The 13,220-nt window shown below is 37.4% G+C and overlaps 1 protein-coding gene across 1 annotated transcript; it reads left to right on the top strand.

The window, feature by feature from the left end:
* The first annotated feature begins 6,039 nt into the window (after positions 1-6,039).
* LOC132059883 (putative late blight resistance protein homolog R1A-3) lies at positions 6,040-12,663 on the top strand. Its single transcript, XM_059452726.1, has 4 exons — positions 6,040-9,476; positions 9,581-9,673; positions 11,776-11,829; positions 12,323-12,663. The coding sequence occupies exons 1-3, from the start codon at positions 6,764-6,766 to the stop codon at positions 11,778-11,780; spliced, it is 2,811 nt and encodes a 936-aa protein (XP_059308709.1). The 5' UTR covers positions 6,040-6,763; the 3' UTR covers positions 11,781-11,829; positions 12,323-12,663.
* Positions 12,664-13,220: the final 557 nt, after the last annotated feature.

Raw genomic sequence — 13,220 nt, 5'->3', positions numbered from 1 at the left:
AATGCAAGAATTAAGGAAAGAAGTCGACTTTCTCAAAAACTCCATGGAAGGAGTTGTGACATCAATATCTGACATGCGCAATTTGGTGGATGAAAGGGTAGCACAAGCTATAGAGGATATTAAAAGGATGTTAATGGGCAATGGGAATAACAATGGCAATGGTAACAAAATTGGCAATGGACAGGCAGCTCTAGAAGTAGTAATTGTCAATGATGATGAAGCACAAGAAAGAATTCACAGACAACCAAGGTATGAAACTGCTACTAATAGGAAATATGCACTGGAATTTCCTAAATTTGATGGACAATACTTGAAAGACTGGTTATATAAGTGTGATAAATTTTTAGATGTGGAAGAGATAGAAGAGGGTGCTAAGGTAAAACTGGCATCATGTAGATTAGAAGAGAGGGCCTTGCAATGGAATCAGTCATATATGAAAAGTAGGATGACTAGGGATTGACCTAGATGGGGTGAGTATGTGAGGTGCTTGTATGCTAGATTTGGAGAAGAACTGTTTGATGATCCTATGGGAGATTTCAAAGAACTTAAACAGTTAGGGCCAGTTTAAGAATATGTAGATATCTTTGATGAACTGTTAACAAGGGTGGATATATCAGAGGAGTATGTTGTTAGCTGCTTTGTAAGGGGCTTGAAGCTAGAAATTGGTTTTACTGTCAAGATGCTAGGTCTAAGAACTCTAGCCAAGGATGTTAGTCTGGCTAAAATTCAAGAACAAACCATTGATGTCCAACAACAAATTTTTACTGGCTTGATACCCAATCCTAATCCCAAAAACTTGATCAGATTCTCAAATACTAAACCATCATACCATGCTAGTTCTTCATCTTACCCAAACCAGAATCAAAACTCATTCTCTAAGCCCACCAATGAACCTTTCAAACCTCAAACTAATGCCAATATATGACCCAAGCCACCATACAAAAATGCCAAACTACTAACACATACTGAAATGGATAAGAGAAGGAGTAAGGGACTATGCTTCAACTGTGATGAAAAGTACAGTTTTGGTCACATCTGCAAAAAAAAAAAAAAAAAAAAAAAAGTTATTTTCTATGGAAGTAAAAGAAGGGGAAAAGATTACTGAATTAGGGGAAGTGTCATTAGACCCTGCTCAGTTCGTATCCATGATTGGTCAAGGTCTAGAAATTGACTCTGAGGGATCAATTTTACCTTGTGTATCAGTTCACGCCATGAATGGTGTTCATGACTTCAGGACTATGAGAGTTACACTCTCTATCAAAGGGAAGTCAATTCATGTGTTGATTGACACTAGAAGTACTCACAACTTCATAGATTTGAACACTGCAAAGAGACTGGGGTGTGTATTGACTACAATCTCACCTTTTCCTGTGTCTGTTGCTGATGGCAAGAAGGTGTACAACAACTATGTATGCAAAAACTTGGTGTGGAAGATGCAAGGTGTTTCTTTTGACTCAGATATGTTAGTGTTCCCTATAGGAGGGTGTAACATGGTGCTTGGCATTCAATGGCTATCTACTCTTGGAGATATCATGTGGAATTTCAGCAAACTGGAAATGGAGTTCAAGTCATGGGGCATAAGGTTTCCTTGAGGGGTATCAAACCACCAGCTGCTAAGGTGATCCAACCAGAGAGGATGGATAAGTTACTTGCCAAACTAGCAGAGTTGTGTATGATTTCAGTTGGTATGTATCAAGCTGAGCAGATCACAGGAATTGCAGTAGAATTTTTTAATATGGATGGGACTCAGTTAGACCCTAATGCTAATAATGGGTTGAAAGGCATATTGGGGGAGTTTAATGACCTGTTTGAGGTTCCCACTGGCCTACCTCCCTTTAGAGTACATGATCACAAAATTACTCTTAAGGAAGGAACTTCTCCTATAAACATAAGGCCATACAGGTTACCAGCCATTCAGAAGGATGAAATTGGAAAATTAGTGGATGAAATGCTAGAATCAGGTGTAATCAGGCACGACACAAGTATTTATTCATCATCTATTGTTATCGTGAAGAAAAAGGATGGTTCCTGGAGGATGTGTGTAGACTATAGGGAACTGAACCATTGTACTATCAAGGATAAGTTCCCTATCCCAGTGATTGAAGAGCTGCTAGATGAACTACATGGGGCAAAGTTTTTTTCCAAGCTAGACTTAAGATCTGGTTACCATCAGATCAAGATGTGTGAGAAAGATATCCACAAGACAACATTCAGAACTCACCATGGCTATTATGAGTTCTTAGTGATGCCATTTGGCCTCACTAATGCTCCTTCAACATTTCAGAGCCTAATGAACCAAATATTCCATGCTTATATCAAAAAATTCATTTTGGTTTTCTTTGATGATATCCTCATATATAGTAGAACTTGGGAAGATCAACTTCACACTTACAAGAAGCTTTCAAGATCCTCAAAAAACATGTGCTATTTGTAAAAAAGAGCAAGTGTGCTTTTGGGGTGCAGGAAATTGACTATTTGGGGCACATCATCTCAGAGGGTGGGGTGTCCATGGACAAGCAAAAGGTGCAATCTGTGCTAGACTGGCCCCATCCGACTACTATCAAGAGGTTAAGAGGATCATTTCTAGGTTTAATTGGGTACTACAGGAGGTTCATCAAAAGTTATAGTCTGATTGCTAGACCATTGTACAATCTCTTGAAGAAAAGCAATTTCCAATGGGATGCTGCTGCCACTAATGCCTTTGAAGAATTGAAACTAGCTATAACTTCTGCACCTATCTTGGCTCTTCTTGATTTCTCAAAAGTGTTTATCATAGAAACTGATGCTTCTAGTGATGGAATTGGAGCTGTTCTAGTACAAGAGCAAAAACCAATAGCATTTTTCAGTAAGGGCTTATCTGAGATGAATAAAGCTCTCTCAATCTATAAAAGAGAGTTGCTAGCTTTGGTTAGTGTTGTTAAAAAATGGAGACCCTATCTCCTAGGCAGGCAATTCAGCATCAAAACTGATCTTCACAGTCTCAAATACCTTTTAGAGCAAAGAATTACCACCCCTAGTCAAAAGAAATGGTTAGTCAAGTTACTTGGATATGACTATACCATTGACTACAAGAAGGGAAAGGAGAATGTGGTTGTTGATGCTCTTTCTAGGAAGCAGGATTTTGTACACTTTTTTAGCATTTCTGGGGTTCAAGCTGACCTCTTGGATGCTGTTAAAGCTTCTTGGATACAGGATCCCAAGCAACAAGTATTGATCCAGACGTTACAGTCTAATACAATTCACAAACCTCACTACAAATACCATTCAGGTGTTTTGAGTAGAAAAGGCAAAATGCTGGTTGGTGCTGATGAAGACCTGAGGGAGAAGCTGATTGCTTTATATCATGATACTCCAATGGAGGGCATTCAGGTATCACTGCTACACTCAAGAGATTACAACAAGTACACTCAGGAGATTACAACAGGATTTTCATTTCGAAGAAAATGAAGCAACATGTCTACTCTTATGTGAGAAACTGCGATGTGTGCCAGAAGTGCAAAAATGAGAATATTGCCTATCCTGGGTTGCTGCAGCCATTGAGCATTCCTGATAAGGTTTGGCAAGACATCTCAATGGATTTCATGGAAGGATTACCTAAGGTTGCTGGTAAGGAGGTTATTTTTGTAGTAGTTGACAAGTTGAGCAAAACTGCTCATTTTATTGCTCTTAAGCACCCTTACACTGCTTTAGATGTGGCTTAAGTGTTTCTGAATGAGGTGTTCAAGCTGCATGGAATTCCTAACCTATTGTCTATGATAGAGATGCAGTCTTCACTAGCAAGTGTTGGAGAGAATTGTTTAAGTTGAACAAAGTTTCCTTACTCACTTCAACTGCCTATCACCCCCAAATTGATGGGCAAACTGAGGTTGTTAACAAATGCTTGGAGTGTTATCTTATCTGTATAACTTGTGAGAAACCAAAAGAGTGGCCCCAGTGGTTGCCCCTTGCTGAATGGTGGTACAACACCACTCATCACTCCTCTATCAACATGACCCCTTATGAAGTACATCTATAGTTGTCAACCACCCTCCTTTGATTCTTATTTTCCATTTGACTCGTCTTGATGGTGGGTGAAGACTTACGAGTGCCAGAAAGCAAAGCTTGAGGGCCCTCTGCCGCACTTGTCAAACCCGCAGCAAGATAAAGTCCCAAGCTGATAAAATGAGGACTAACAGGAACTAATCAGTCGGAGATTGGGTTTATGTTAAGTTACAACCCTATAGGCAACACTCTTTGAGGTCTTACAAATATCAGAAACTATCAGCTAAATTTTTTGGGCCATTTCAAATCTGTGCCAAGGTAGGTGCTATTGCTTACACCTTGGCACTTCCTGGTGACTCAAAGATCCATCTACTTTTCATGTCTCCCAACTTAAGAAGAAGATTGGGTCACAACCTGCTTCAGTCACACTACCAGAGGTTACTTCTCAAGCTGGACATGTTTTGCTATATCCTGAGTCCATTGTGGATAGGAGGTTGATTCAAAGAAATTGCAAGGCTGTTCCTCAGCTACTCATTAATTGGCACAACTTAGCTCAGGAGGATAGTACTTGGGAAGATTTTGATTAATTTCAATGACGGTTTCCGCTTTTTTGATCTGAGGACAAGGATCATCTCAAGGGGAAAGTATTTGTTATGATCCAGTTGCTGTTGAGGAATTGGAGATGATTTAGGGATGCAATTTAATTCAGTTCATGAAGTGATTAGCTCTAATTAGTGGATATTAAAGTGGTTAGGAAGTTAGTTAGAGTCACGTGCCAGGCACATGACCTAAGCTGTCAAAAGTTAGTTAAAACTAACTTCCAGCCTGTTTTGTAGATTAGCATATAAGTGATAATTCCATCATTGTAATCATTCATTCAATTTGAAAAATGAAATAATATCTTCCTCTCTTTTCTCTCACTCAATCCAATTCAATCAACATCCCAATCTAGGGTTCTTAAGCTTGCTATCAAGAGTAATTCAATCCCTTTACTCTTTAGGCTAGTTTAATTGTGGTTTTTGATTCTAGTTGAATCCAAGACTGCATCACATACTCCCTCCTTTTTAATTTATGTGAACCCATTTGATATAAACACTAGATACCAGAAACTATTTATCGATAGAAAAGACAAATTTACTCACACTAACACCTATACTGCCCTTGCGCGATAAGAAGTCCAATCCTTAGGGATCGTTTGGTAAGAGGAATAAGTTATTTCATATAGATGAGATTGGGTGGGATCAGATGGGATGACTTAATTATCCACCCTCTATATTGGATAGCTTACCAACCAAACATGTGATAATTCCAATTCCAATCCCAATCCCACGAGACTAATAATCTCATCCCATCCTACCCCTCCTACCAAACGACCTCTTAGGGGTTGGTTGGTACCCGGGATAAGGTGGGATAACCCATCACTATGTTTGGGATTAATTTTGTACCCTGTTTGGTGGAAGGTATAAATTTATCCCTGTATAACTTCCACCAAATAGGGTATAAAATGAAGCCCAAATCTAATGATGGGATATCCCACCTCGTCCCATTAACCTTATCAATCAATCATGTTTCCCTGTTTCTTGGCGATGCAAAAGAGATGCAGAAGTTCTTATGATGAATGTGATATATTTTCAATTTGGAATTCCAAGATTCATTTGGAAGAAGAGAATCACAAGTCCAATGATATGGTGGCAAGAAAGATTAGGACGAAATATGATAATGCAGTGTCAGAAGGAGGAATTCTCTGAAATATGAGAAGCTGGTGAAAAATAATTAGAAGAAAGAGAAGCAGATGCGTTTCCTTGTCTGATTTCTGAATACAGAGTGTGTTCGGTATGCATGGAAAATGTTTCCTGAAAAATATCTTCTAAAAAAATAAGTTAATTTCTTACATATTTTCTCATGTTCGGTTGAGGTTGATTAGTTGAAAATATTTTTCAAAAAATACTCACCCACAGGATGTGCTCTTGGGTGAGTGGTGTGGGGTGGTGGGGATGGGGTTTGGTTTGTGGGGTGGGGTTAAAGGTGGGATGGTGATGGGGGCGGAGGTGAGTTCCAGGGTGGGTAGGAAAAGATTAATATTATATGGAATGCTGTGGGATTTGTTTTCCCTAGATTGGGAATCGGATTTCTCAATTTTTTAAGGAAATTGTTTCCTAAAGAAAATATGTTCTAATAATTTTGACCAACCGAATATGAGAAAATTAGAAATGTTTTCCTCCGATATTGAACACACCGATAGTCTTCCATAGTTGTTATAGGTTAATGGGGTCCTTTCTCATACTCTTCTATTGTTGGGCTAATTCTATCACACAAGAACATAGTTTGTTTTGCTTCTTGAAGTTCCCATGTGCTAAAAATCTGTTAAACTTCACGGCAGCTTTATTTGGATTATTAGTCAGCTGATTTTGAAACCTAGCAAGTTGTCCTTTGAAGCAACAAAATTGCTATATTTCTTCCTATAATATTTTCAATTTCTGAGTTGCTGGGGGATAGGATTAATTTTGCAATTAGTTCTTTCCTTTTGCGCAACTCCAAGGAATGACAGGTAAGTAATGATAGAAATGAACAATCTTTCTTGAATTATTTTACTCCTGGTTCATTGCTCGAAATATTGAACAGTTAAATGCAATATAGAAATCAATAATTTAATCAACGTATATATAGCCTAGATAAATGAACTCTGACATGGTTGTACAAAGTTTCAAATGAGGTTAATTAAATAGCCTTAAATTGCGCTCTAGTGCTTCTAAAAGAGCTATCTATATTGTGACTACATGTGATGCTTTTGTATCTGTGGCAGATAAAGACATACTTTCTCACACTCACACAACTTGAGAGAGATTTCTCAGACTCACACTACTTGAGAGAGATGGCTTATGCTGTTGTAACTTCCCTTTTGACAACTCTAGACCAAGTCTTGCAATTCAATCCAAGTTTGATTTCTCAAAGTAGGGGATCCGTTGATTCACTTTATGGAACGCTCACTTTCTTGCAAGCTTTCCTTGAGGATATAGGAAACCAGATCAATGATCAAGAAGCTTTGAAGTTTTTGGAAGAAAAGATTAGAGATGCAGGATATAAAGCAGAAGATAAGATTGATTTGTGCCTACGAAGAATCCATGTGGCTGATAATGAGCACGATCAAAACAATGCTCGTCGCGAGATCTATGATGAGTTGCAACAAATAACAAAAGTAATGGATTCCATTCAAGGAGAGGTGATGAAGTTCAAGAATGACCACCAACACATCAAAGATCTGCCAATTACAACAACTTCTTTACCTCTCCGCTCATCAGGGCATGTCTTGGACGAGGAAAATACTCTTGTTGGGATGGAGGATGACTTCAACATCATAAGAGATCAACTCTTTGGGCAAATACCGGAGCTGAATGTTGTCTCAATTGTTGGTATGGGCGGCATCGGTAAGTCAACTCTTGCTAGAAGAACTTTTAAGCATCCATCAGTATTATGTCGCTTTGATGTTTCTTCATGGGTTACCGTCTCTCAAGAATATGATGCAAAAGAAATGCTTTTGGATGTTTTAAGCTTCGGTACGCCAGGTGCGAAGGTAATGTACCGCAGTATGAGCGAAGATGAATTATTAGACCAAGTGCATAAAAAATTGAAATACAAGAGGTATCTGATAGTTTTGGACGATATGTGGAGTATAGAGGCCTGGGACCAAGTAAGAAGATCATTTCCGGATGATGAAAATGGAAGTCGCATCATGATTACTACTAGGCTGTTAGAAGTAGCTAACTGTGTTGGTAATGATTTCCCTCCTCATCACATGTCTTTCCTTAATCTTGAAGACAGTTGGAAATTATTGTCTTTAAAGGTATTTGTAAAGGAAGATTGTCCTCCTCAACTGGAGGAAATAGGTAGGCAGATAGCACAAAAATGTCAAGGATTACCACTCTCAATTGTAGTGGTTGCGGGGCTTCTCTCCAAGATCAACAGGACACATGATGATTGGAAAGAAATTGCTGAAAATGTGAATTCGTGCGTCGGTTCAACCTCTGAGCAGTGTTTAGCAATATTGGCTTTGAGTTATAACTACTTGCCTTATAGCTTAAAAGCTTGTTTTCTTTATATGGGGGTTTTCCTAGAAGATGCAGAAATTGATGCGAATAGGTTGATTAGTGTTTGGGTCGCTGAGGGTTTTTTGAAGCGGATTAGTCTCAAAAAGCCAGAAGAGGTGGCAGAAGAGTGTTTAGAGGATTTGGTTAGCAGAAGTTTGATTATGGTTAGTAGCCGTGGACGGGTAAGCGGCAAAATTAGAAATTGTAGAATTCATGACCTCGTTCGGCTATTATGCTTGAGAGAAGGAAAAACTGAGAAGTTTTTTCAGGTCGTAAGTAAATGTTACCAAGTGTCTTCGGAAGGGGTGGAGATTGAGCATCGACTATTTTTGCATGAAGATGCTGTACGAAACCAGAATCTTGGCCTTGAGAAATGCAATTTGGATTCTATTCGTACAATCTTGTGCATCCGTCAACCACATACATTTTTACTCGACTCTGAATGCTACAAGATAGTGGATTCTCGTTTCCAATTGCTAAGGGTATTGGATGTACTAATGATTCACTTTCGACATTTCCCCACTGAGATAACACAATTAGTACACTTGAGATATCTTGCTTTTACCACCGGTACAAGCATTCCAGCATCAATATCTAACCTGTGGAATCTACAGACAATGATTGTTATTCCAGTTGCACATCAGTTATCCTGGCCCTTGGAAATTTGGAAGATGTCAAGTTTGAGACATTTCTTTTCTGGGGGAATAAGTATGCCTCTGCCTGCTCCTCCAGAGGCAAAAAAGTTTTCGGGTCTAGAAAACTTAGAGGAGCTTTTCCTAAACACTGCTTCTTCCAACTGGAAGGCGATTTTGATGGCAGTCCCTAACGTAAAGGAATTAGATGTTGTGATCAATTTAGATCCTATTGGATGGCATAACGTAATTGATAGTCTCATACATCTAGTTGATCTCCAGAAGCTAGGAATTCATCTAGCAATTCCGTCCAATGCACAATTTTTTCGAAGGCCAGCTGCTTTACTATCTCACGTATTTCCAAAAAACCTCAAGAGCTTGACACTTGCAGCGACACATCTACTGTGGAAGGATATGACAATGCTCGGTAACTTACCCAACCTTGAGGTGCTCAAACTAGAACATTTTGCTTTTCAAGGGATCGATTGGAATCTGGATGAAGGAGGTTTCACGAAGCTCAAGTTGCTAGAGATTTTCAAGACCAACTTGGTGAACTGGAAAGCAACCAGTGATAGTCTTCCCTGTCTTGAGTGTCTAATTCTAAGGCATTGCTATAAATTGGAGGAGATTCCAACAGAGATTGGAGATATTCCCACATTAAAATTGATTGAGCTGCATCATTGTAGCCAAGCTGCTGTCACTTGTGCAGAGGAAATTCTACAAGAACAACAAAGCTTTGGAAATGAAATTCTTGCTGTCCGTTCCTACAATACTGGAGGTACGTAAGAATCATCAAGAGTTCATGAGACTTTTAATTTACTGTGTGCTTTCTTGCGTCGTATATTTTCCAATCTAATGACTTCACTGGCATGCGATTTGCAGTACAATATGGTGTCATGAAAGGTGAAGGAGATGAAGCAGTTGCCATGGCTTCCGCCTATGGTCCAGATGTGACTTATAACTACAATCATATGGGTGCGAGTGCAAATTTATATCTTCCTTATTTGCTTTTTTCGCCTTCCTTTGTTTGGTATCTGCATATCTCATGTGGTAGAGTGACTTTTAAAGTGATATAATATATGTGTTGTCTTTGGATAGATGAGATTACAAAAAAGGTTTTACTCACATTCGGGGCTTGCATCAAATTAGAATAATTAACTGTAGTCAAGTGATAAATTGAGGTTATGATAATGCATATAACATTTAACTATGGCCATGTAACAAAGGTCAATGTAAATGACATTTACACATGTTATGTATTTTTTAGTCAAACATTCATTCTACAGAAAATAGCTTTATATACAGCTACAGTTTCTTGAAATTTGCTAGTGTACAAAGAAAGTGGCCTTTGGCTACTCATTCTTCTCTTAGCAAATTGTAAAATGTAACTATTTATCACTTGTTAAATAATTTTAAAGGTAACAGAATTGTTTTCCTCTTTGTTCACTATAGGGAGGTGTAAAAACCCATATTTCATTCAACACGCTTCTCTAGAGTCTAAGGTTTTTAGGTTTTTATATATTCTACTCCATGTACTTTTTTGTCATTATATGGTAGAGGTCCAGGCCTAACACCATTATAATAGTGAATTTTGATTAAAGAAATATGTTTATGTGATGTTTCCGCTTTTTTTGTTATTGTATTTTGGGCTTCTTGATCGAATATTGGTCGAATTACTACAAAGATTTCTCATCCATTTATTATACTTATGAGTTGAAGTTAATTATATGCACGGACAATGCAAAGATTTTCTTACACTACCCTTGTATTTTGACCTATTATACAATATTGTTTTTCAATTTCTTAAGGTTAATTACCAATAAATGTTTTTATAATGTCATGTTCTTTCTTGAGCGGGGGTCTTTCGGAAACAACCTCTCTACCTCCTAAGGTAGAGGTAAGGTCTGCGTACACTCTACTCTCCTCAAACCTCACTCGTGGAATGACATTGGGTATTTTGTTGTTGTTGTACCAATTAATGCGTGTATAAAGAATTACTTATAGTTGCCTTTTTAAGTGACCTGATAATACACATGAGTGTATAAAACTTATATTCCATAGTTATCTTAATTTTATTTGGCTTAATGCATATGCGACCCCCTAAACTTGCCCATTTTTTCCATTTTGGCATTTCAACTAGGTGTTGTTCCTATTGAACCCCTGAACTCGTCTTCAAGTGTGTCTATCAAACCCCCTAGATCTGATTTTTATTAGAAGCAGAAATTAAATTAAGGAAATGAAAGTGGAGTAATATTTCAGACATATGGTAAGCTATTCTTTAGATCATGGATGTGTCGGTTTTACGCCAGTTCTGCTCTTCCACTGTCAGCTTAATTAAGAGCTACCCTTTTTTCCTTCTCAATTGCTGCTAATCTTAGCTAAAAGATGGCATAATTAAATTAGAATATATATATTAGCATGTTACTTCATTGAAGATGGAATACTATGTAATTCGGATTGTGTTTTATAGACACACTTGAGGACGAGTTCAGGGGTTCAATAGGGACAACACCTAGTTGAGGTGCCAAAATGAAAAAAAAGGGTAAGTTTAGGGGACCGCATATGCATTAAGCCATTTTCTTTTGTATTTATTAATTTATTTTCTACCTAATCTCCGTGTCTAAAGCACTAAAGTAGTGAGGAATTGTTGATTATATGCACGGACAATGTAAAGATTTTCTTACACTACCCTTGTATCTTGACCTATTATACCATATTGTTTTTCAATTTCTTAAGGTTACCAATTAATGTTTGTATAATGTCATTTTCTTTCTTGAGTCGGGGGTCCTTCGCAAACAGCATCTCTACCTCCCAAGGTAGAGGTAAAGTCTGTCTACACTCTATCCTCCCCAGACCCTACTTGTGCGATTACACTGGGTATTTTGTTGTTGTTGTACCAATTAATGCTTGTATAAAGAATTACTTGTAGTTGCCTTTTAACTAACCTGATAATACCCTTCAGTGGATAAAACTTATATTCCATAGTTACTTAATTTTCTTCTGTATTTATTAATTCATTTTCTACCTAATCTCTGTGTCTAAAGCACTAAAGCAGTGAGGAATTGTTGATTTTCCAGGCTAAGGAGTGAAAGAAGATGAAATAAGGGATGCGTTCTCAACTAAGATTATAGGTATGTTTGACTCTTTTATGCCTCAAATTAAGGGCCCGTTTGGCCATGAGAATTATTCACTTTTTGAAAAATTATTTCACTTTATTTGAAAATCAGCGTTTGGCCATGAAAATTCCAAATACAACTTGAAGTTGTATTTGGAATTTGGAAAACAACTAAAACCTTGTTTTTACTTTTTTTCACTTTCATACAGTCAAACAACCAAATATTTTTTGCAAAAACTATAACCAAACACAACTCCAACTCCAAATTCCAAAATAAAGTGAAAAATATTTGATTTTCATGGCCAAACACCCACTAAATTGGATGAATATAGATGAACTGGGAAGTTGAAGACAAAAAGGGAAACTTCCTTAGGAGTTTGCTTATAAGAATTTGCTGATATAAATATTTGAGTAGTAAGTATCATTTACCTCACATTTTGATACTTTATTGATAGTTCACAGCGGGAATCGTAACGTTTTGAGCCTCGTTGTAACATTTTTATATGTAGGAGGCATTAGGAATGAGATGAAGCAACCTGTGGTGCTCAGGTTGGTGCGTTATGCTTACCCCCGCACCCAACACTATAGAGACTTTGTAAACTTGTTTTTTGAAGGGAGCACGACTAAGGCGCCTGGGAGCAAAGATTCACGAGTTTTTCTTTCTTTCATCTTTTCTCAGTAATTTTATGATTTTTAATACATGTTTCATTGTTGTCATGACCATGTGTGGGTAGTTTTCATAAATAATGGCGATTTAATGTTTGAAGCTTAATTTGACAGTTATTAGTTTTATCATATTGGTTATATATTTAATTATTTATTCAATTATTTGATCACCAATTGAATATTATCTACAAATCTTGATGTTTGCAATATATCATGCAATTGAAATATACAGAGGCCCTAGACCAGAGGCGTATCTAACCTTGTAGTTTGGGGTTCAATTGAAACCCAACTTTCGACACGAATATAAATTTATGTGTAAAAAATTACTGAAATTGTAATAAATAGTAGATACGAACGCATGACTTTAAAATATAATTGATTCAATACTAAAATCTTAAAATTGAACACATAGAATTTAAATTCTAGATCCACCTCTGCCGTAGACTGATAACCGAATGAGAGAATGTGTAGAGAAAAATCGTAGAGATTTGATTAAAGAATGAATGATCAGTCTTGTTATAATGTACAACTACGCCTATACATCACAAAGTGGGCTAGGTATTAATAAGATTAAACTAGAGATAATTGCGCATAAACATCATTTGGGCACCTTTCTCCCACCATTTTTTGTCCAACTTTTGTTTATTACCTGCGTAACCTTCTGTCAGAATAAACACATGAGGTTTTATAACTTATTGAGGCGAATACGTATAATTAAATGAGGTGTCATATTTTATATGG

Source organism: Lycium ferocissimum, chromosome 6 (assembly GCF_029784015.1).
Source record: "Lycium ferocissimum isolate CSIRO_LF1 chromosome 6, AGI_CSIRO_Lferr_CH_V1, whole genome shotgun sequence".
Taxonomy (NCBI): Eukaryota; Viridiplantae; Streptophyta; class Magnoliopsida; order Solanales; family Solanaceae; genus Lycium; species Lycium ferocissimum.
The sequence above is the reverse complement of the archived record's forward strand: the minus strand, read 5'-3'. Positions and strand labels throughout refer to the sequence as shown.